This window comes from Nothobranchius furzeri, chromosome 7 (genome assembly GCF_043380555.1).
Source record: "Nothobranchius furzeri strain GRZ-AD chromosome 7, NfurGRZ-RIMD1, whole genome shotgun sequence".
Taxonomy (NCBI): Eukaryota; Metazoa; Chordata; class Actinopteri; order Cyprinodontiformes; family Nothobranchiidae; genus Nothobranchius; species Nothobranchius furzeri.
Genome location: NC_091747.1, coordinates 80,736,288 through 80,756,669, shown reverse-complemented (window position 1 = coordinate 80,756,669; position 20,382 = coordinate 80,736,288). Strand labels below are relative to the sequence as shown.

Here is a 20,382-nt window from a genome sequence, read left to right as displayed (position 1 = left end):
AAATCGTGAAGTTCAACACTCAAACATCGGCTCAACTGGCAAAGCTGTCCACATTCAGTCGTCCCTCCACAGGATAAACTAGTTGTGTAATTGTCCGTGTTGTTGCTTCAGTTATCTGATTGATGTAACCTTCGTGACCACTGTGTGAAAAAATCCCCTTTGGTTTCTGGTCTGTGAAGGACCCAGATTTTTTGTTAAAGCCAAGCGGTGTGAGGGGTAACACCACTCGTCACTAGCTCTTTGTTCTTCTCCATTGTGTTCAAGCTGTGATTAATTTATAATTTTCCTTAAGATTTATTTCTCTGTGTGTTCTCTTACTACCATAAATCCAGTTTCTAACTATTTGCCAGCAATGGCAGTTATGCTCTCCGTTACTTTCCGTGGACCCTGTTGATGTCACAAGGGAGAAATCTCATTTAATTGGGTTTACTTTTTACGTGACCTCTTTAAGGTAGAGACGTGTCTGTCGCGTGGGTGGCTGTACGATATGTTAATTCAGCTTCATGCAGATTACTCTGTTTTTCACCGAATGTCATGAAGCTTGGTTTCCTTATTCATTGCACTTCCACACACTCAGCATCTGTCCATACTGAAACTGCACCCTGGAGAATGTCCATTCAAAGTGGACCCCCCCATGAGTTATTTTTGTTTTTTACTTTTTTTCAGAGCAAAAGCACACAATGATGCAGACCCCTTAAGTGATGCGTCACTGCCCATTAAGTATTTGTCTCCGTCAAGTTCACCCTCTCACAATAAGCGTTTGCTGAATGAATCCCTTTTTTATGGTACATTTACCGTAAATCCTCTAATATTAGCCTGTATTCAATTAACGGCCGGGTATCATATTTTGGCCGGTGTCGGAGTCGGCGGAGGTGAATAATGGCTGTTTTTTTATTGTGGCCGGGTGGAATGTGGTAACAAGCAAGTACCCCTTTTGATTTGCCAGTGATAGACCGCAAGGGTAACTTTAACCGTGCAGAGACGAAGAGGAGGCGAAAATTTGATATCAAGTTCAAAGAGAACGTGCTGATTATGCTGCAGAACACTCTGGGGAGCAGTAGCAGGGGTTGTATGAACTAGTCACTAGTCGACTTCACTGCTCTATAGTGACTTGTTATGCCTGTCATTGACTAGTCGCTGTCACGTGATAATGACCGGCAAGATGCAGCCCTCGGAAAAGACAGCAGCCTGCTGTCAGCAGGTGACAAGCTCCTGCGCGTCGGTACCGACACCCGCCGTAAAACGGACATTTAACCAAATTGTGACGTTTACCCTCTTGCAATTTAACATTCCCCTCACCCCCATCCTAACCTTAACCAGCTTGCGCATGCAAAGCTCTGATTGTTGACGCGCTCCAGACATCTGCGTCCTGAGCACGGCCACAGTAACATTATCAAATCAGGTGTCGCCACCTCAAAAACTAATTTAACACGCGATCGTTCATGTCGGCTCATTTCCTTTTATGTTTTCTGTCTTTTATTCTTTTATTTGTGCCTGATGCCTTTCGCTGCTGTGGATCAGGGCGCATCACCTGTTTTGTCCTCGGTGACGCACCTCACTGATGTGGCCGGCGAGCAGCGGCACTCCGCTGTTTTAGCGGTCGGTAGATCTTTTAGAACTGCAGTTCAAATGTAACTCATAAGGTGAATATATATGAACCCAGGTAGCAGTTTTTCTTTAGGATTGAGAGGAGATGCAGGAAGATAATAAACAGGCAGGACAGAAAAATAGTCAAATAAAAACAAGTTAGTTTTTGTACCTGCTGGTTGCAACAAACAGACACCATTGAAGGTAATCAGAAGTGAGGAACAGAAAATGAAATAATTATTTTAATGTTTAGAGCAGCAGGAACTCTGAGAGGCTGCAGGCGCATCACTGAGTTTGCGGCCGCTGCGCAGGGGGAGGGGGGAGAGGGCTGAAGCAGGGGAGGGGGTAGAGGGTTGAAGCAGAAACTACCGTTGTTAAAAGAAATGTGTTTAACTTTGAAAATGTGGGCGCAATTTTAATTGTCAAAAACTCCAGCGAACCATTAGTTCATTTTGCTCAAATAGAATTAGAGGCCTGCCTCTAATTCTGGTCTTCCTTCCAATAAAGGCCTGGAGCTTGATGAGCTTGAGTCAAATACAGGCCCGGGCCTGTATTAGAGGATTTACGGTAACTCTCCATGTTTTAGAAATGGCTGCAGTCACAACTGCCCAGTTCTTACAAAACAATCAATAAATGGGGACTTTTGTTACAACTTGCATCTAGGATGGGGGTTACAACAAATAGAGGGAGACCAAACAGAGGAGTGGGGATTTAATAAAACATGTTTATTTGAATTGAAAAACTAAACAACACAAAATAGGTAGACAGAAACGGCGGTCAGCGTGGACTCCCCACTGCAAATGAGAGTAGTGCTGCCACGATTAGTGTATTCGTCACGGTAACGTCGAAAAACAAAATGTCCACAATAAATTGAATAATAAACGTTGTTTATTCTGTAAAGCATTGTTATGAAGCTCAAAGGTTTGAGAGTATTTTACCGTGCTAAATCTGCAAGTGAACTCTCCTGTCACGGGAACACAACGATCATGCACAAATACTTTAAAGGAAGCACATGGTGGCGGAGAACGAAGAGGGACAGTCGCCTCTCGTTAGCTCCTAACATTAACAGGGATCTACCTGTATTTTTAGCTGTAGCAACAACAGTAGTGATCACAATTTTGTTACCTTTAGCACACGTATGTCTCGTATTTGCCCTAATGTTATAAACACTAATGATTTATAGTATCCCGCTACATTAAAGTGTTAACCAAAGCGCTTCTCTTCAATGGACGAGTTTGTTACCAAGGCAACAACATGCCGCAAACAAACGTTCTGATTGAGGCAATTTTGAACTTGTCGGTGATGGACATGAGACCCCTGTTGTTTATCTTTAGATGGCACATAACAGATCACAATTCAAGCTAGAAGCTAATCATGGGTATATTAGAGCAGCTGCATTATGGTGCAAAAAGCTGGACTTCATGCATGACGTGATTAATCGAATAATCGCTCAAAACACTAGTGAATAATCAACTATTAAAATAATCATTTTTGGCAGCCCTATGGACTGACAGACAGAAGGAAATAGCCTTTTATTAATTTTGTTATTCATATGGTTTTTCTGTGAATGAATAGCTTGGTTTATCTAGTGAAGCCTGCTATTAAATATTCAGATCCTTTATTTGGAGCAACTACTATTCCAAAACCCAAAGAAACATTTATTATCAGGGTGAATGTAAGCTTATTCTTCCTTATAAAATAATAATTACTTGCACATTTTTGTTGTATTAAATTATCTGCTGCTCATGGAAATCTAAATTGAATGCAGACTTTCCCTAAATTTGATCCAAACAGGTCGATTAAGAGAATAAACAAAAGGAAATACTATAAACCCAACTCTATCTTAGCCCCTACACTGAAACCTTGCCACTGATGTTATCTCCATGCAGTCAAATGAGACAACATTTACATTTCCTCACAAGCTGTCTCCTGTGCTGCATCATAACATCTCCTGATCCTGCAGAGCAAGTTTGTTTGTCTGGAACGCTACCTGAACATGCTGATTTAAAGAAAAATGACAAGTAAAAATTATATTGCTTTTCAAAGATTGCACCTGATTTTGGGAGGACTTTAGTTTTAATAAGCGGGGGGGGGGGGGGGGGGGTTAATGCTTTAATAATCCAAAGAGAGGGAGAGAGAGACACACACACACAGCCCATTGAAAGACCACAGTGTGACCCCTCTCACATGCCAAACATTCCAGTGTGTTGTGTAAAGGCACAGAGCATCAAGAGGGCTTTCCTCACGAGAGCCACCTTAAACAGACACCATGAAAGCTCCAGCCTCTCTGTCTCAAGCACATGAGCGATTACTGATTCTGAATGCCCTCCCCTCCCAGTGTGTGTTCATGTGGTGATAACATGACCAGAACTCCAAAGTGAAATACCATAATACGTTCATAAATGGTTTTTATGTATCTCAGTAGTTTATTTGCTGTTATTTACAATACCAAAGTAACTAGTGAGACAGATTACATCAATAACAGTTTCTTAGCCCTAAGAAAATTCCCACCATGCCAGATTGCACTGATTATAGGTGTAAAGCAGGAGTTCCTGAAAGTCTATCCCAATACAGCCCTTCTTCTGACCCTCTATTGTACCTTCTGTTTGGATGCTTAAATGCAAAACTACTGGGAAGCTGATATCATTTGAAACCACTTATTTTATCCAAGCTGGGATGGACTGGTTCCTAAAAACCTTTTTAACAAGACCGTATCTTACAAACCATCATATGATTGTTTAACAACCTTGTTTTACCCAGACTGGTCAGAAGAGCTCCTGGTGTACTGGTTTTAAATGACTGGAACACCTAGCCTGGAAATCTAGACAAACCGTGGCAGTAGCTAAAGATTTTGTCTAGCCACGCTCCATTGTAGCCTCAGCAGGTCTAACGTTAGCCTGATCTATTGTATGTTGGGCCAGTCGCACCTATGTTGGGTTGGCTTAGCACCAAAGCTACGACTGAGAAAAACTACAAAGATGGCATCAGCTCAGGCATCAGGATGATGATTTTACAAAGTGGCGTGAACCAGCAGTGTGAAGGGCTCTTGAGTGGACAGGTGCAGTCACTCATACAAATGCAAATACTGGCCTTCAGATAGGCAGGCGAAGCAGACGCCCATCGACAGACACCTCATGTGATCTGCAGATTCTGGGTCATTATTATAGAAACCTGAAAGGGAGAGGTAGGTGATAATGGTTTTGCCCTTATCTTGCATGTTTTTTTTTTTGTATGTATAGTTTGCAAAATGATCTGAGGAACCACTGGATGAAACTCTCTGAATGTATTTTATTGAATGTACATTTAAAGGTTTGGACACACCTGCCCATCTGGTTTAAATAAGTTTCTGAATCCAGACTTTTGACTGGCAATTTTTTTTAAATCAATTCCTGTCCAGAAAGCTGCCACAGCTAATCTTAACATATACAAAACATACGGAAGACGATTAGGGCCACTGAGAAGAACACAGATAAAGAATTCTGATTGTAGTTTCAGAATTTTGACTTTTATTTCTCAGAATTCCAAGATTAAATCCAGATTTTTTTTCAGTGCATGCCCTAATCCTCTTCCATACAAAATGCTTATAACTCAATCAATTTTTAAAATACTGAGTTAGAATTTTGTGTGGCTATTAAAACAAACATCAGCATGTGATTTACATCAGAAATGTGCAGATGCGAATTAGCTTCAAGCTAAATCTGATACAATGCATCAAATTTCAATATTTATGCTTAATATTGTACATGGTCCTTAAATAAACATAAACATCCTTTCTTAAAATTTGTGATCAACCCTGCCTGTCTCTTGCCAAAACATCTCATGAGTATTAATGACCTTTTCAGAAAGTAACCATTAGATGTACATATTTATGTTTTATTAGTTTTACTAATATCTGGCCAAGATTTATTGTCCCTCAGTATCACCAACACATGCAGGTATATTTGAGGCAATTGTATGTCTTTCCTTAAATTCAAGCACACCTTTCACACTGATTCATTTTAAAGGGACTTTACGGAGTTTTGAATTTTTATGCTCGCGATTGCCCCCTCAGGCCAAAAGCGTAACGGCAGCTTCAAAAGTAGGCTCGTGCACGAGGCGCACATGCTGTACGTTAGGGCTGCACGATATTAGGAAAACCTGCGATATTCGATAACAGTGCTTAATATTGCAATATCGATATTACTCGCGATAAATGAACAAATACTAAAGTATGCAGTGTTGATGTCGTCTGGCGTGTGACGTCTGCTCTGGGTTCAAAGCAAACAAAAACTAATGCATGAATTCCATTACAACATAACATTTTTATTGCAAAAATATGCAGCTGCACCTGCTACTGTATTAGCAGCTGCACCTGCTACTGTATTAGCAGCTGCACCTGCTACTGTACTAGCAGCTGCACCTGCTACTGTATTAGCAGCTGCACCCGCTACTGTATTAGCAGCTGCACCTGCTACTGTATTAGCAGCTGCACCTGCTACTGTATTAGCAGCTACACCTGCTACTGTATTAGCAGCTGCACCTGCTACTGTATTAGCAGCTGCACCTGCTACTGTATTAGCAGCTGCACCCGCTACTGTATTAGCAGCTGCACCTGCTACTGTATTAGCAGCTGCACCCGCTACTGTATTAGCAGCTGCACCCACTACTGTATTAGCTGCTGCACCCGCTACTGTATTAGCTGCTGCACCCGCTACTGTATTAGTTGCTGCACCCGCTACTGTATTAGCAGCTTCACCCGCTACTGTATTAGCAGCTGCACCCGCTACTGTATTAGCAGCTGCACCCGCTACTGTATTAGCAGCTGCACCCGCTACTGTATTAGCAGCTGCACCCGCTACTGTATTAGCAGGTGCACCCGCTACTGTATTAGCAGGTGCACCCGCTACTGCATTAGCAGCTGCACCTGCTACTGTACTAGCAGCTGCACCCGCTACTGCATTAGCAGGTGCACCCGCTACTGCATTAGCAGCTGCACCCGTTACTGTATTAGCAGCTGCACCTGCTACTGCATTAGCAGCTGCACCCGCTACTGTATTAGCAGCTGCACCTGCTACTGCATTAGCAGCTGCACCCGCTACTGCACTAGCAGCTGCACCCGCTACTGTATTAGCAGGTGCACCCGCTACTGCATTAGCAGCTGCACCCGCTACTGTATTAGCAGCTGCACCCGCTACTGTATTAGCAGCAAAACAACAAACTGCATGCATGCAGTTTCTTAGTTATTTTAAAACATCACCTCCACCATAAAACTTTTTCTGATGCTCCAAATACAGAAAAACATCCCTTACCAGGGTTTTTAGAGTAAATAAAAATATCAGAAAATAAGTTTAAATGTTAAATAATAGTTAACATCACTTAAATGCAACAGCAAATTCTCTCTGCCACTGAGCATTTTCTCCACTTATGTGGTTATGATATAAGGCTGTTGCTGTAACTGGGAAGTGAACTGTGCTGGGCCAAACTAGGAGAATATTAAGATTTTCTGAGGGAAAGAGAAAAACAATCGTCTACCTTTCAGAAGAGGAACTGGCAAAAAACTACATGGAAAATATGTGAAAACGTTTGTTTTTAACCCCAAATTGAACAAGTTTACCTAGATCTTAAAAAGCAGCTCATATGATGAAACCTCAACTATGATTCTGATAACAAGCTAACAAACTGAACTAGCTCCTCTAAGATAACCGGCTAGCAGAGCTTCTGACTGACAGTTTATGTGCAGCAGCAAATCAACTATCCTGATTAACAAGGTTATAAAAGCTCATAAAGGAAAAATCACTTTGATGTGTGGGGGAACTTTTCCAGGCCCTCTTTAGCAGGGTGGGACTGGGAGGAGAGTGCTGTAGCCTTTTAGCTGGAAGCTAACCGGAGCCACCACCCGGTGGAACACTAGCGACATGAAGGTGGGTTGGTTCACCGGCACGTGTCGGAGTCAGCCCGGTTATTATCAGCTGCTTAACGACACCAAGCGGAGACACGTTCACATTTGAAAGCAGCGCTGATTCCAGAAACCTGAGCACAAAGTGCGTTTGTTAATCTGAGCCAGCATGACGAACAAGGGAACCACCCATCCTAAGGGTCTACGTAGGGGGCGGGTGTATTACTTGAACGGACCCATCTGATTGGCCGCATATCAGAAGGGCTACATTTGATTGGTCAAATAATAATTCCCTGTAAAAAAACAGAGCTGATTTACAAAAAGGTGATGTATGACACGGATGGAAATGTTTGAACCAAACATTTATCGCAGTTTTTGACGTGCTTTGCGATGGGCCTATCACACGTCCTGTTATCGCGATGCCGATAATTTTTCGATATATTGTGCGGCCCTACTGTATGTGCACACTCCTTAACAAAAATAACAGCTTAGACAGTCCTGTGTGTGTGTGTGTGTGTGTGGGGGGGGGGGGGGGGGGGGGGGGACATAGGACAGGAGAACGCGCAGCTAATTAATTAAATAATTTGGTTCTGTACCTTTCTCTTCAGCACAGCCGACAAAGGTTTAAGATGGGTCAGTCCTCCTGCATGCTCAGATCATTCCCTTCCCTTGCTTGAAAAATTGTTCCAAAATGAAAGTTTAACCCACATCTTTTTTATCTGTGAATTCAATGCCGTTCAGTGAGTCTCAAATAAAAAATTGGGCATCTTACTGTAAAAAAAATATACCATTAATGTAAAAAAGAAACTCTAAATAAACTATGTTCACATCCAGAATCGAACCCAGGTCTACTGCACAAGAGTCCAACGTCTTACTAGGTGAGCTAAAGTACCAGTGACATCCTTCGTATCTGTAACATTTATATCCTTGATGACAGCTGAAACAACTTTCAAAGACCGGTTCAGAGCGAAAATGGCTATTTTGTTGCCAATTTACTGGAAATATCTAGAAGAAAGTTCTACAGAAAGTAGCTAAGGGTCCTCAGAAATGTAGCTAGCTTTGTCACTAGGCGTTAGGAACAGCAACAAAGTCGCTGAGTTGGCTCCGCCTCTCTCTTTGCTCTTTTACTTCTCCGTCTCCTGGAGAGTGTTGCAAAGCAATTGCCCGGCAGGACCACAGAGGGTGTAGCGCTGTTCTGTGTTATCCTGTCATGTATCGGTCCAAGATCGTGTGTTTATATTGTGTTTTTTGTGTATATAAGAGACTTTTAACACGGACATATTTGTCTCTCATTCTCCCACCGCTTCATGCGCTCCCCACCTCTAAACCCACGTTTCCTGTCATTTACGTCCACAAATAAAACGCTTGCTGCGCATCTTTTCACTCCTCCAGTCACAGGGGAATTAAACGTTCATATTTTCAGAGTTTTTTCGCGAGGTATTCTTCAAGCTTCTCCGTGTCTGCCGCTAGTTATCCTCGGCTCTCTTTGCAATGGCGGCGCTGTAAACAACAGCGGCGTCCTGACCAATCACAAGCTTGTGTAATCTGTCTCGTTCGACGGATGTTTAAAAAAGTGGGCTAGACTCCGTACGTACTTGCATGCCTGCCGGATCCCTACGCAAGGACGGATAATGGCGTTGCGTGTCTCCGCACTGACGCAGACGGAGAAGCATAAATCAGGCTTAAGCGTGAACCAGGCCCCCACAATGCGGCTTTAAAATTGGGGCCAACCCGGAAGTAAGAAAAATTGCAGTTCCACCTTCATCCGCTGGGGGCTGGTATCAGAAGCTGACTCCCATGTTAAAAATACCAATTTCACAGCAGAAATAAACATGTTTACAGCCAAAACACCAAAACATGTTTTTGGTTTAAATGATCTAGTTTACACTCATGACAACTCTTCTGTTTAAGTGTATTAAAAGCCTAAAATTCTGTATAATTAATGAGCATCAGACCCACGTGACCACAGAGCTAGCTCCGGGGAAAGGCCTCAGTAGAGCCTCAGTCTGGCCTGGAAACTGTTCCAGGATTTTGAGTCTCTGTGTGTGTGTATTCTTGTTTGGATATTATTTGTGCAATTGTTGGACAAAATGACTTGCTGTGGCATTAATTGCACTAATAGAGCATCCAAGGAGTCTCCACTTCATTTTTTTTGTAAGTAAAATTATATTTATGTATTTTAGGTCACTGCCAAGCTGAGCTTAGATTTTAACATGTACTGTTTAACCATGAAATTTAAATGTAATAGGGTAAAACCCAGTGCATTTAACATAATGCTGCACTTTAGAAAATGGGTTGAAATATAACATGTTGGTGGAGCCTGGTTCCGACTATCGGCTTGTGGAGCTCTCAGGAGACCGATGGAGACCGATGTTAGCTTAGCTCCCACCTCCGCGTTAGCTTTGGGTTAGCCAGGGTTAGCTTGTAACTAGTTCGACAGGGTGTCGTCAGTCGATCCCAGCCTTACAGCCCCACCTCTCTTCCCTTTTATGGAATTGTCTGGGCTTGACAGAACCTGTGACTCGGTCAAAATGGCGGTGGTGGCCACCTCCCATTTTTCTTCCAAAACGTGTTATTGGAATCTATGGAAACCCATTGTCCATATATTAATGTCGATGGCGTGAACGCGCATGAAGCAGCCTGCTCGACCCGAGCATCTCTCTTTTTCTGTGATTTTACAGAAAAACAGGCAATCACAGTAAAAATGCCAGGGCTCATTCTACAGGACCAGGGCATTGCAGGAGAATGTATGAAGAAGATATTTATTATTTCTATACATGTTTTGGCTGTCACACTTCCATAATGCCCCTTTAAAGCAGAATATTTGTTCTTTAGTTTTAGATGTGCACATTTCTAGATTTGTAGCTTGTTTTGTGTACAAAATATGCCACATATGAAGAAATGGATAAAAATTAACAAAATCACATTAAAATTGTGTCATCTGCTGTGTCTTATATCACATTTATATTTTGGTTTCATAAAGACATTTTGATCACAATAGTAAATAGTACCCCATTTTCTTAGTGTGCTTCTTGTTTATGTCTGGAAGAGAGAACATCCACTCCTAAAGGCGTAGTTTGTGCACGATGTCTGTTGCAACAAGTGGGGTCCACCACTGATGTGGAAGACGCGACCAGCGCGTACCGCACCCTGATCCAGTCCCCGAGCTGCCGGTCGCCGAGGATGTGCAGCACACTGAGCTGAACGCAGATTGCACCATTCCTGCCGCCTCCACCGGGGAGGCTGTAATCCGATCCTGTTCAGAGAAGCTGTCGTGCAGGCTGTGAAGAGGAAGAGGGCACTGCTTTTGCTCTCTCTCTCTCTCTCTCTCTCTCTCTCTCTCTCTCTCTCTCTCTCCTCTCTCTCTCTCTCCTCCCCCTTTTCTGCCAAGTGTCACCCTCTTCCTCTCATCTGTTCACTCCCTGCTCGGAGAGACTGCTCGGCGGCGCACCATCCTCCAGGATCATCGCATCGACTTGGCTTTTTATTTCATTTGCAACGGAGCTCTTCCTCCTTTTTCAACCTCTTTTTCCTTCTTCGCTTATTTGGGAATCTACCTCATGCACTGCAGCCCGGTGACGTGCCCGAGCATGTTCACACCAGAGACGCCGTCGGATTTACCTGAGAGTCCGCTGCCCTCCGCGCGCGCACGTTTGGACTGAGAAAGAAAAGAAAACACCATAACAGGGGGGGTCACACCGGATTACAAGGATGGGGTTCTACGGCACTTTAAAGATGATCTTCTACAAAGTGAGTTGGGTTTGGCACCTCCACCACATCCTCTTGTTCTCACGCTGGACTCCCATTATCTCTGACGCGCCTCTCGCGGCAGAATGTGCGGCCACTGCGGAGGATGAGCAGCAGTGTGGCAGACCCCCAGAGACGCCTCTTTTTAATAACCCGGGCCTTATGTTAGATCAACCCATCCTTAAATGTTGTCACACATCAGGTCTGCTCGGTTCTTAATAGTAACTTCATGTGCAATTAAAAAACAGTTTTTATTCACAAATGTAATGTTTAGAAGCATTTCTAGTGTAGTCCATGGTCTTGCATTATTTAAACTCTCAATAAACACTAAATCTCCTCAGTACAGCCTCCCTTTGCCTCAGCAGCACTCTGCACCTGCATCAGTGTGGTCCTCCCTCTCTCATACTGTTTCTTCAGCTTTTACGGCTCACATCAGCTCCCTTTTGCATTTCTGCTCATGTAAACTCGTGGAAATATCTGCACTAGAACAGCTCCGTTTCTCTCTGCAGCCTCCCTGGCAGGGCTTTCATAATTAGACATTATGCAGCACTGGTTATCTTGCACTGACCAAAGTAAGTGTTTGAGATGCATGCATGCCTGTTCCCTGACACTGTGCTCTTGCCTCAGGCTCCAAGCACAGATAATGGGTCACTGTGTCAGACCGCGTGAGGTAGAATCTCCTCGAGGATGGTGCATGTTTTCTGCTGGATGGCATCCATATAATGAGGCTCATTTTAATTAAATCACAGGATACAGGCAAATATCAAAGCAGCTGTAATTCAATAAGTTGGGTCTAAATGAAGTGCTTGATCATGTTTGGTTCACAATCAGATAGAAAATATCCTTTGTGGGAGATTGACCGGGTTAATGCCAATAACCAGCTGAATATCGTGGCTAATGGATGAAATAGCTGCTACTTTACAGTGAAATATTATTTCTTAGTGACTAATTCTGACTCATTCTTTTGCTTTGATTGCAGTTGTAGTCTTTAAAAATCAAACAACTTGACGGATCTTTTCAAAACGTTTTCAGACGTTTCTGCATCTCATCAGGAAGCTGTTTAACGGACGCTTAAAGTGCTGTCTGAAAAACGAGACGTTTTTTAAATCAGTGATTGCCGTTGAAACGAATCAACACATTTGTGGGAGCGATTGCTATCTTTGAGACATCATTAACCTTCTTCGTATCCATCTGTCACGCTTTTGGCCACATAAAGAAAGGGAAGCCCGAAGGAGGGGGAGGAGGGGCGACTCGGTAGTGATTTACAAACGCGGTGTTACCTTTTCACCAGACTCAAACACTCGTCTTTTTACCCTCTTCTTTCCCATGCCAACAAGTGTTTTCTCACACACATACACTCCAAAAACCACCCAATACTCCCCTTCTTTTTTATCTGTTTCTCACACAAGGACACACACAAAACACAAACACACACTCCCTCTGCATGCGTACACACACTCAGGCTCTCCTTGGCTACTGAACTGCCATTGCAGTGAGATCACCACTTTGAGAACAAGGCATTCGGGTTTAACTTGTGTGAATATCACATAACTCCTCCTAGTCAGGCGAGCTTTACATTTAGACAGGTCCAACACAAGGCTCATGCCTGCCCACGCTTTGAAACAATCCTCTTAATATTAGTTCAGCATAGTTTCTTCTTGCAGTGCTTGAGGTTTTTACTACGTTTCCTTTGAACCTCTCAACCCCATCAAACACGCGTGGAATTACAAAAAAGATGGTCCCAGATCACAGCTCCCAGTGTCCAGGGCATCTCTACTCTTTGTTTATGTGGTTCCAGAGGAGGAAAAAATAGATCTTTGCATCATGACTTGCTGTTCTCAGCATTCACGTGCGTGCCCATGGAGCGTAAACCACAGAGGACAAACACTCTCAGATACACATTTTCTAAATTACAGTGATAAACCCCCAGAAAGTACACATCTTGTGGTAGACTTGTAATCATGCCAGCGTAGAGCCAGACAGTATGGAGTCAAATGTCCAGCAGTCGTTTCCTTGTGTAGAGAACAATGGTATGATAATAAACCTGCATCAAAGAGCTTTGTTTGCCTCAAAGGGAGAAAACCAGTTAAATTTGGCTTCTGCTTTCTACCAGCTATCGTCTAATTCCACTTAAACTGGCAGAAGTGCATATTTTCCTGCACATGTTGTGTCTCGGCAGGCTGGACTGTAACAGTAAACTTGGTTATTTTGTATTTCTTAGCAGTGAATGCTGATGTGTGCAACAGTCGGTGCACGTTGACGGTGAATCAGTGTGGTTGTTTAGTTCAAAAGCAGTAATTTCCAAGAGTTAATACCCTCCTGTTGTTTAAATATTACTGTATTTATTTAATGCAACACAAGGCCACACGGTGTGTCTTATTTTGGCCAAACGCTAAACGGCAATGCTCCGTTGTTCAGCCAGCTTGTTTATTCATCACAGACCTGGCGAGGAGACGGTGATCACTTGTGTGTTGAGAAGTCTTGCCAGAGAGAGTGTCAGGCATGGGATGAAGAGAATTGACCTGCCCAGTCTTTTACGCGGGATCTTTTGTTTGCACAGCAAGGGTAGGTAGGAAGAGGGGCCGCGAGGTGCACGAGATGAGGAAGAATAATAAACCCACTTGCTTTTGTTTTGTTTGGGATGAAGCACAGAGTTAAAAGTGCACCTTGTACCCTTTTTTGTTAGACGTCTCATATTTTGTGGTTGTGGTGTGTGTGCACGGACACGCTGTACTCCTGGAATTTGGGTGTGAATGTGTTTGCCTCTGGTTATTATTGTGTGTCTGGTTGCCCGGGGATCACCGGTCTTGTGCTTATCTTGTTTGAGATGAAGACAAACAGAGTTAGTCACCTACTTTGGCTGCTGTCTCACATTATAGAACTTTTTGTCTACAGATGGATTATGTTAGTTTAGAGCGAGGTGGGAAACTGAAATGTCACAAGAGATTTCTTATTTGCATGATGTAAATTCCCATTTGTTGTATTTGAATATGTAAAACATCACTTTTAGTGTTCGTCTGTAGTATTTAGAAGCAACGCTCCGCCTCTGCTTTTGTCTTTGAAAGCCTCCCTGACCCATGTCTGTCTTAAATTAGATTTCCAAACTCTGGCTTTGTCCAAGCACAGTGAAATATTCTCTGGATCTAAAATGAAGGATTATAGACTTTAGCTTGTGTTTGATTTCCAACATTTTAAAATTCTCTGTCCCATCTCCCTCAGATGAAGAGAAAGTTGGACCATGGCCCCGAGGTCCGATCGTTCCCTTCAGGAAAAAAACCCTGCAAAGGCTCAGAGTACCCAAGGTACAGCTACACATCCTGCTGCTGATTTTTCTGTGCACTGTGTTTCTCATGCACCACACGCACTACATGAACTTCTGATTAGGCCAAATAAAAAATATCAAGTGTTTCAAACAGAGGTGCGGCCTACACCGTCAAACAGGCGGGTGCTGTAGATCCAGATGTTTCTCTCACTCTGAATATTTAATGTTCACATGTAGCACCATTAAAATTCTGACTGAACACAGCCACTTAAGTGTAAATGTTGCCATGTAACTGGCCCCCTCTCAGCTTCCTCTCCCATTAAAAATGAATCGATAATGAAATCGACCCCAAGCACCCATTTGGCTGCCAGCAGGCTAAACCCAAAGCCTTAAGAGGGCCTGCAGGGTAGTTTCTGCTACTGCCCTGCTATTAAAAAGGTACACCCGGTCCTTTTGAAGTCCTGCACCGCTGACATCAGTGTATTCTGGACATTTTGACGCTAGTCTGTGTATATCTATGTGTCTGAGCGAAAAGGTCTTTGTGAAGGTTTTAGATGAAACTCTTGAGTTAAAACAGCCTTTTAAAAGCATTGATTCCGTTTTCTGAATACTTTGGACAATGGTGGGTTGTCTCTTCTATCGTTGTTGATTATTTTAAGGTGTCTTGTGTTTTGTCCCTAAATTACAGCCCAACAGGTATTGTCCCATGTCCCGCAACACCCACCACATTCGGCCACATCAGAGCAGCCAATGGCCAGGGGCAGCAGAGGCGACGCATCACCTCAATCCAGCCACCTTCGGGTCTCCAGGAATGGCTCCGAACATTTCAGGTGAGCACAGAGGAACTGGACAAGTCCTTCTTGAAAGACGATGAACCTCTGAGCTAAAAGCAGCTTTCTGTCTGACCACAGCGTCTCAGAGACAACTGCTGCCTTGTTGCTGTAGGCTCAGTAGTGTGTGGTTTGGATCAACCGTACCTATTCAGTTATTTTAGGCCACTTTAGTTATCAATGAGTCAGGATCACTGTCTGTTGTCTGTATGATTATTCTTATATTTGAATAATAAATATTTGTCTTGAACTCTAATAACTTCAGGCCTGCAGGAAATGGGGTCTAATTTAAACATATTAGCCGTGATGATCTTGATTTTTATATAATGAGCTGCTACGGATTTCATTACCTAAGAGAGTTTAAACGTATTATCTCTGAGTGGCTGGCTGAACCCACGACACCTGGGTGTTTGTTTTACATGTATTAGTGTTGAGGCCTGACCAACACGAGCTCCAGGCAGCCAAACACCAGAACTATACAAGCACGGCACCGCGACCAGAGTCGTATTTGGATTATAACATTAATAAAATATCAGTACAACCAGAAGAGTGTCTGAACCTTGGCTGATAAGGGTCAAGCAGAGATTAGAACAGGGCTCTTCTATAAGCTGCCGCGGTCCGGTGTGAGTGGACTGAAGGGAGGGAGGTAAACGCAGCCAAACAGCGTAGAGATCTTTAAGCTTAAAGAACGCCTCATCAAGAATGTCTGGCTTGTTAGAGACATTGAATAATGGTTGAAAACTTTTGCTCAATCCTATTCACGAGTAAAGAAAAACAAAATTTCACTTTACAGTAGTAGCCGGGCTGATTAGTGAGCAATACGCATTTTCGACTGAGGAATGAAATGAGTTTGGAACGTCAGCGCCCTGAAAGAGACGTTTTCAATCACTGGTGGCTCCAAAAGACGTGGCACCTTCTTTTGTTTGTTTTATTAAAATAGTTGCATCACTTGTGACTTCAAACAGTCAAATAAATACTCAGAAGAAAAGGGAAAAGTGATTATTTTATAGTTTCTCTTTTTGAAGCTGCGCCAAACTTAAAAAAACAGGAAAATGAAGGAGTGCTTTCTAATGAGAGATGGTGGTGGGAACTGTGGAAAGGCCTGCCAGTTGCAGAAAAGTGTGTTTTCTGTCTGATATTAGGTTTATGAGGTGCATTATATTGATTTAAAACAGACAGATTGGCATCAAGCTTTTCTTTCTTTGTTTTTTTTTTTTTTATTGTGCAGAAAAATAGATGAAAAACCTTCAAGAAATCCACTTCGACTTAGACTCTGATGGCATTTTGGAGGTCACAGTGTGAAAAAAGCCTCGAAGCTTTGCAAGACAACAGTTCTCATCTCAGATTAAAGCTGGCGAACCTGGAGTGTTAAAGATTCTGTTTGAACTTTTAAAATCAATGGCAGAAAGTTGATGTAACACGTATGCACATGTTACACAGGCCTCCGTTAGGGAGGAGGCTTCTCAACCTCCTTATTACCTTCAGAACCAACATCTCTAGCTAAACCTTTTAGCTGCCAAATTACAGGTGGCATGCCAAAATTTGCACCCTGCTTCGTGGCCTGTAATCATTGTTAGAGGTTAGAGCTCCACGGAGCAAAACAACTACAGCTGCTGAGATCAACAAGGAGTTGGGGATACCATTCAGCTGCAACACTAAATGCTGGAGCTGAAGTAGTGATCCCACAGAGTTCCCCCAAAGGTCAGCTCCAAATGTTCAACTTCCTCTGCTTGATGTGTGAGCTGAAGCACGCAGGTGCCTCGAGCGGCTCCGCAGCTGAAAACGCCTGACTGTAAGTGTGAGACGGGGAGGTGTTCCTGTCAGAGATGGCAGTGAGCTGGAACCATCCCATAATGCCCCGGTTCTGTTTTCATTTCACTTGTACAGGTTTACCGTCTGGGTGTGGCAGTGCAGAGGTGGGTGTGCAATGGTGATGGTGCTGTTGAGCAGCAACGTTTCTGCTTCTGTCCTCGGGTTCCAGTGTGACCACTTTTTCAGTCAAAAGAGAAATAAAAATAAAAGAAACTGCAGCCACAGCAGTTTATTTCAGATTGTACCTTCTGACTGTAACAAAGTCGGCACGCTAGCAGAGATGCTATAACTCTGTTTGGTAAATGAAAACAAACATGGCTAAAGTGATTTCTGATTAAGTTAATGCTGTTACAGAGAAACTAATACACCCAGGTTCTTCACTGCTGCTTTACACCGTTTTCATAAAATATCGCTCGAGCTGCACGATTATTGCCCTTCATTTCCAACTGTTGTGACTTTGAATTTAATTATGTTTATGTATATGGAGAGAGATTTTAATATGTGCTTAATGTGCAGCTGTGGTTTTATTTTTTACAGGAACAATGCTTAACACCTTCCTTCATCAGGCAAGCATTTACATGATGATCTCATACGTTGGCTTTGTGTGTTGCAGAGCTGGACCGGCCCAGAAAAGCTGCTGGCGCTGGATGAGTTGATAGACAGCTGTGAGCCCACACAAGTCAAGCACATGATGCAGGTGATCGAGCCGCAGTTTCAGCGCGACTTCATCTCCCTGCTGCCCAAAGAGGTGAGATCCTCTGCAGAGTGTAAAACTTTAACCCGTTGCTTTCCGCTCTCGAGTTTCACCCTTTAGGCCTGAGTTTTCTGAAAGTGTTACACAGCAGATCACACGTCTCACACACTTCCTGTCAGATGATAACGTGGAGGTGGGGCCAAGATAAAATGCAAGATTTGAATATGTCCGAGGAATCTGAACCTCCAGGACGTGCCTTCCTATTCGTCTTTGTTCTGTTTATTTGAAATGTTTTTAAACGTGTCATATTAATGATTTCTTCTCTTGATTGGGATTTAGTGATGAATGCAAAACAAGTACAGGCAGAGAACTCGTTTCTGATGCCAAACCTCTAATACTTGTGGACATTAACAACATTTTGTGTGAAAGGTTTAATTTATTCTGATGAAAAATCACCCGTCACATGGTCTTGCTATGCATTTGTGTGGGATGAATAAACTAAAGTATTTGGTATGGGATAGTTCCAGAAGGAGGCAGTCCTCCTATGAGACAAGGACCAGTTAGTGTTTTTACCCACTCGTCCGATGTCGGTATTGCTACAATTTCAGTGTATTTACGCTAAAGTTCTCCATTTATTATAATGAACATTTGGAAGAGAACGGTTCTCAAAGAGAAGGCGGGATTTAATTTCTGTCGTAAAGGAAAGCTCAGCTGAGCGAAGGGAATTTATGGGAAGATTTAACTTCAATGCCTCCCATTTCTGTTTCCTCTTGTGGTTTGGTTCCAGTCTTCTGCAGGAAATGGATGAAACCAGGTGTGAGCTGTAAGATTTTGGAAGTTAAAACAAAAAAAAATGTATTTTTAATGAGTCACTGTAATTACATAGACTAAGTGATGCATTTTACTCTTTATTTATGTTGATGGTGTCATTCCTGAATGCATCACTGTGATTTGGGTGATTATTAGATCATGACAAAATATTTTTGTGAAGCAGGTTTCGTCTTAGTCTAGCTGTGTAGCGGGATGTCTCACAGGTGGAAGTGATTTTATTTTCTCCTAATGAGTTCAAATCAACTATTATTTAAAAGGGTTTTATTTAGAGGTGTGAATCTTCACTTGTCTCCCGATTCGATTACGATTATTGGGTCAACGATTCAATTCGATTTGATATCCCGATGCATCACGATTATTTCATATTGATTTGTTTTCATCGATAAATAGAAGATGTCAGATAATTGCTTTTTATTTTTTTAATCAAAAACATAATTGACACAACCTGCCATCCCTCAAAAGCTCTCCATTCACAGGTTAGGACAAAACATTTTAAACATTTAAGAAGATTTAACAAAGTAAAACATCTGTTTCCTGGTTCAACACCACGCCTCAGGCTGAGAAAAACACGCTTGGCAAAAACTCACAAAATCTAAAAAAGTACTGAAAACCTACAGGACACATAATGTAATAATAAAATACATAATGGGTTCATATATGAGTGTTTAATGTCTCTGAGCAGCTCTAGAGTCAAATATTTATGCCACAGTTGAAGGGTGTCAGAAATAACACCAAATGAAATGTTTGACTTAATTTCATTTGAACCCAGTGGTTCATTTCTGAAATGTTGGAGAATGAATCAAGTTCTGTTTGATGCAGAAAATAAAACATAAAACAAATTCTACACTTCCAATAATATTTAAGATGTGTGTTTTATTCTTCCTGATAATAACACCAGCAGAAGGCTGTGGGCTGGATTAGGATTAAATTACCCAGCTGATGGATCTCTTTCACCAACCAGCTAACTACAAACCTTTCCACTAACCTGTCCTGTGTGACCCTCACCATGTGACCCTCATGTCCATGCTGTCTCTGGAGGAGCAGATATGAGACAAGACCTCCTGTAACCTAAAATGAACCAAAGCTTCCTCCCAGCTTCTCTTTAAGCTGAATTTAACATCAGTTTATCATCATGAAACTAAAGAATAAAGTGGAACAAGAACGTCTATCTTCTATTTCTCTCTCCTTTTAACTTCTCTGTGTCCCTAAATAAAAGACAGATGATTACACTGCAGCCGCCGTCATTGACCCCGCCCCCTCCCCACGACCGGATCTCCCAGCATCACAACAAGCAGTCTGACTGAGCGCTTCCAGGAGAAATAATAATTAAATTATGAAAATAATAACGTGTGTTTATCGAGCGAGCGGAGCACGCCCCACGACAACCCGCTCAATTAACTTAATTCACGGCCCAAATCCAACAGAACCGGTCGGGCTGATTCGGTTCCGGTTTGGTCTCGAGTGACAACTCCAGTGCTCAGCCCTGCAGTACCGCATTAAGGCGGAGGTAAATGTGGAGGACGCTCACTCTTGACAGATTTGGATCTGCGCTGGTGCCGCCGTTAAAAAAACAAAACTACGTTCCACTATAATCGATGATGGCGTACTCTTCTACGATGCAGAATCGTTTATGTCCGCATCCCGATGCATCGATTATTTGATTATTTTCCTCAGCTCTAGTTTTATCATTAGATAGTTTATTAAACCCTTTGTTGCCGCACCTACAGCCACTCACCGCTATCCC

At 42.7% G+C, this 20,382-nt stretch overlaps 1 protein-coding gene across 4 annotated transcripts in view; it reads left to right on the top strand.

The window, feature by feature from the left end:
- fbxw7 (F-box and WD repeat domain containing 7) overlaps positions 1-20,382 on the top strand; it is a 162,297-nt gene that overhangs the window by 121,739 nt on the left and 20,176 nt on the right. For 3 of the 4 annotated variants that reach the window (XM_015975849.3, XM_054735612.2, XM_015975850.3), the window contains 3 exons: positions 14,429-14,511; positions 15,160-15,301; positions 17,727-17,861. In XM_015975849.3, coding sequence (XP_015831335.3) covers positions 14,429-14,511; positions 15,160-15,301; positions 17,727-17,861 — 360 coding nt within the window. Of the gene's footprint in view, positions 1-10,818; positions 11,213-14,428; positions 14,512-15,159; positions 15,302-17,726; positions 17,862-20,382 lie in introns of those variants that run through there. The other variant, XM_015975851.3, reaches the window with a different exon arrangement.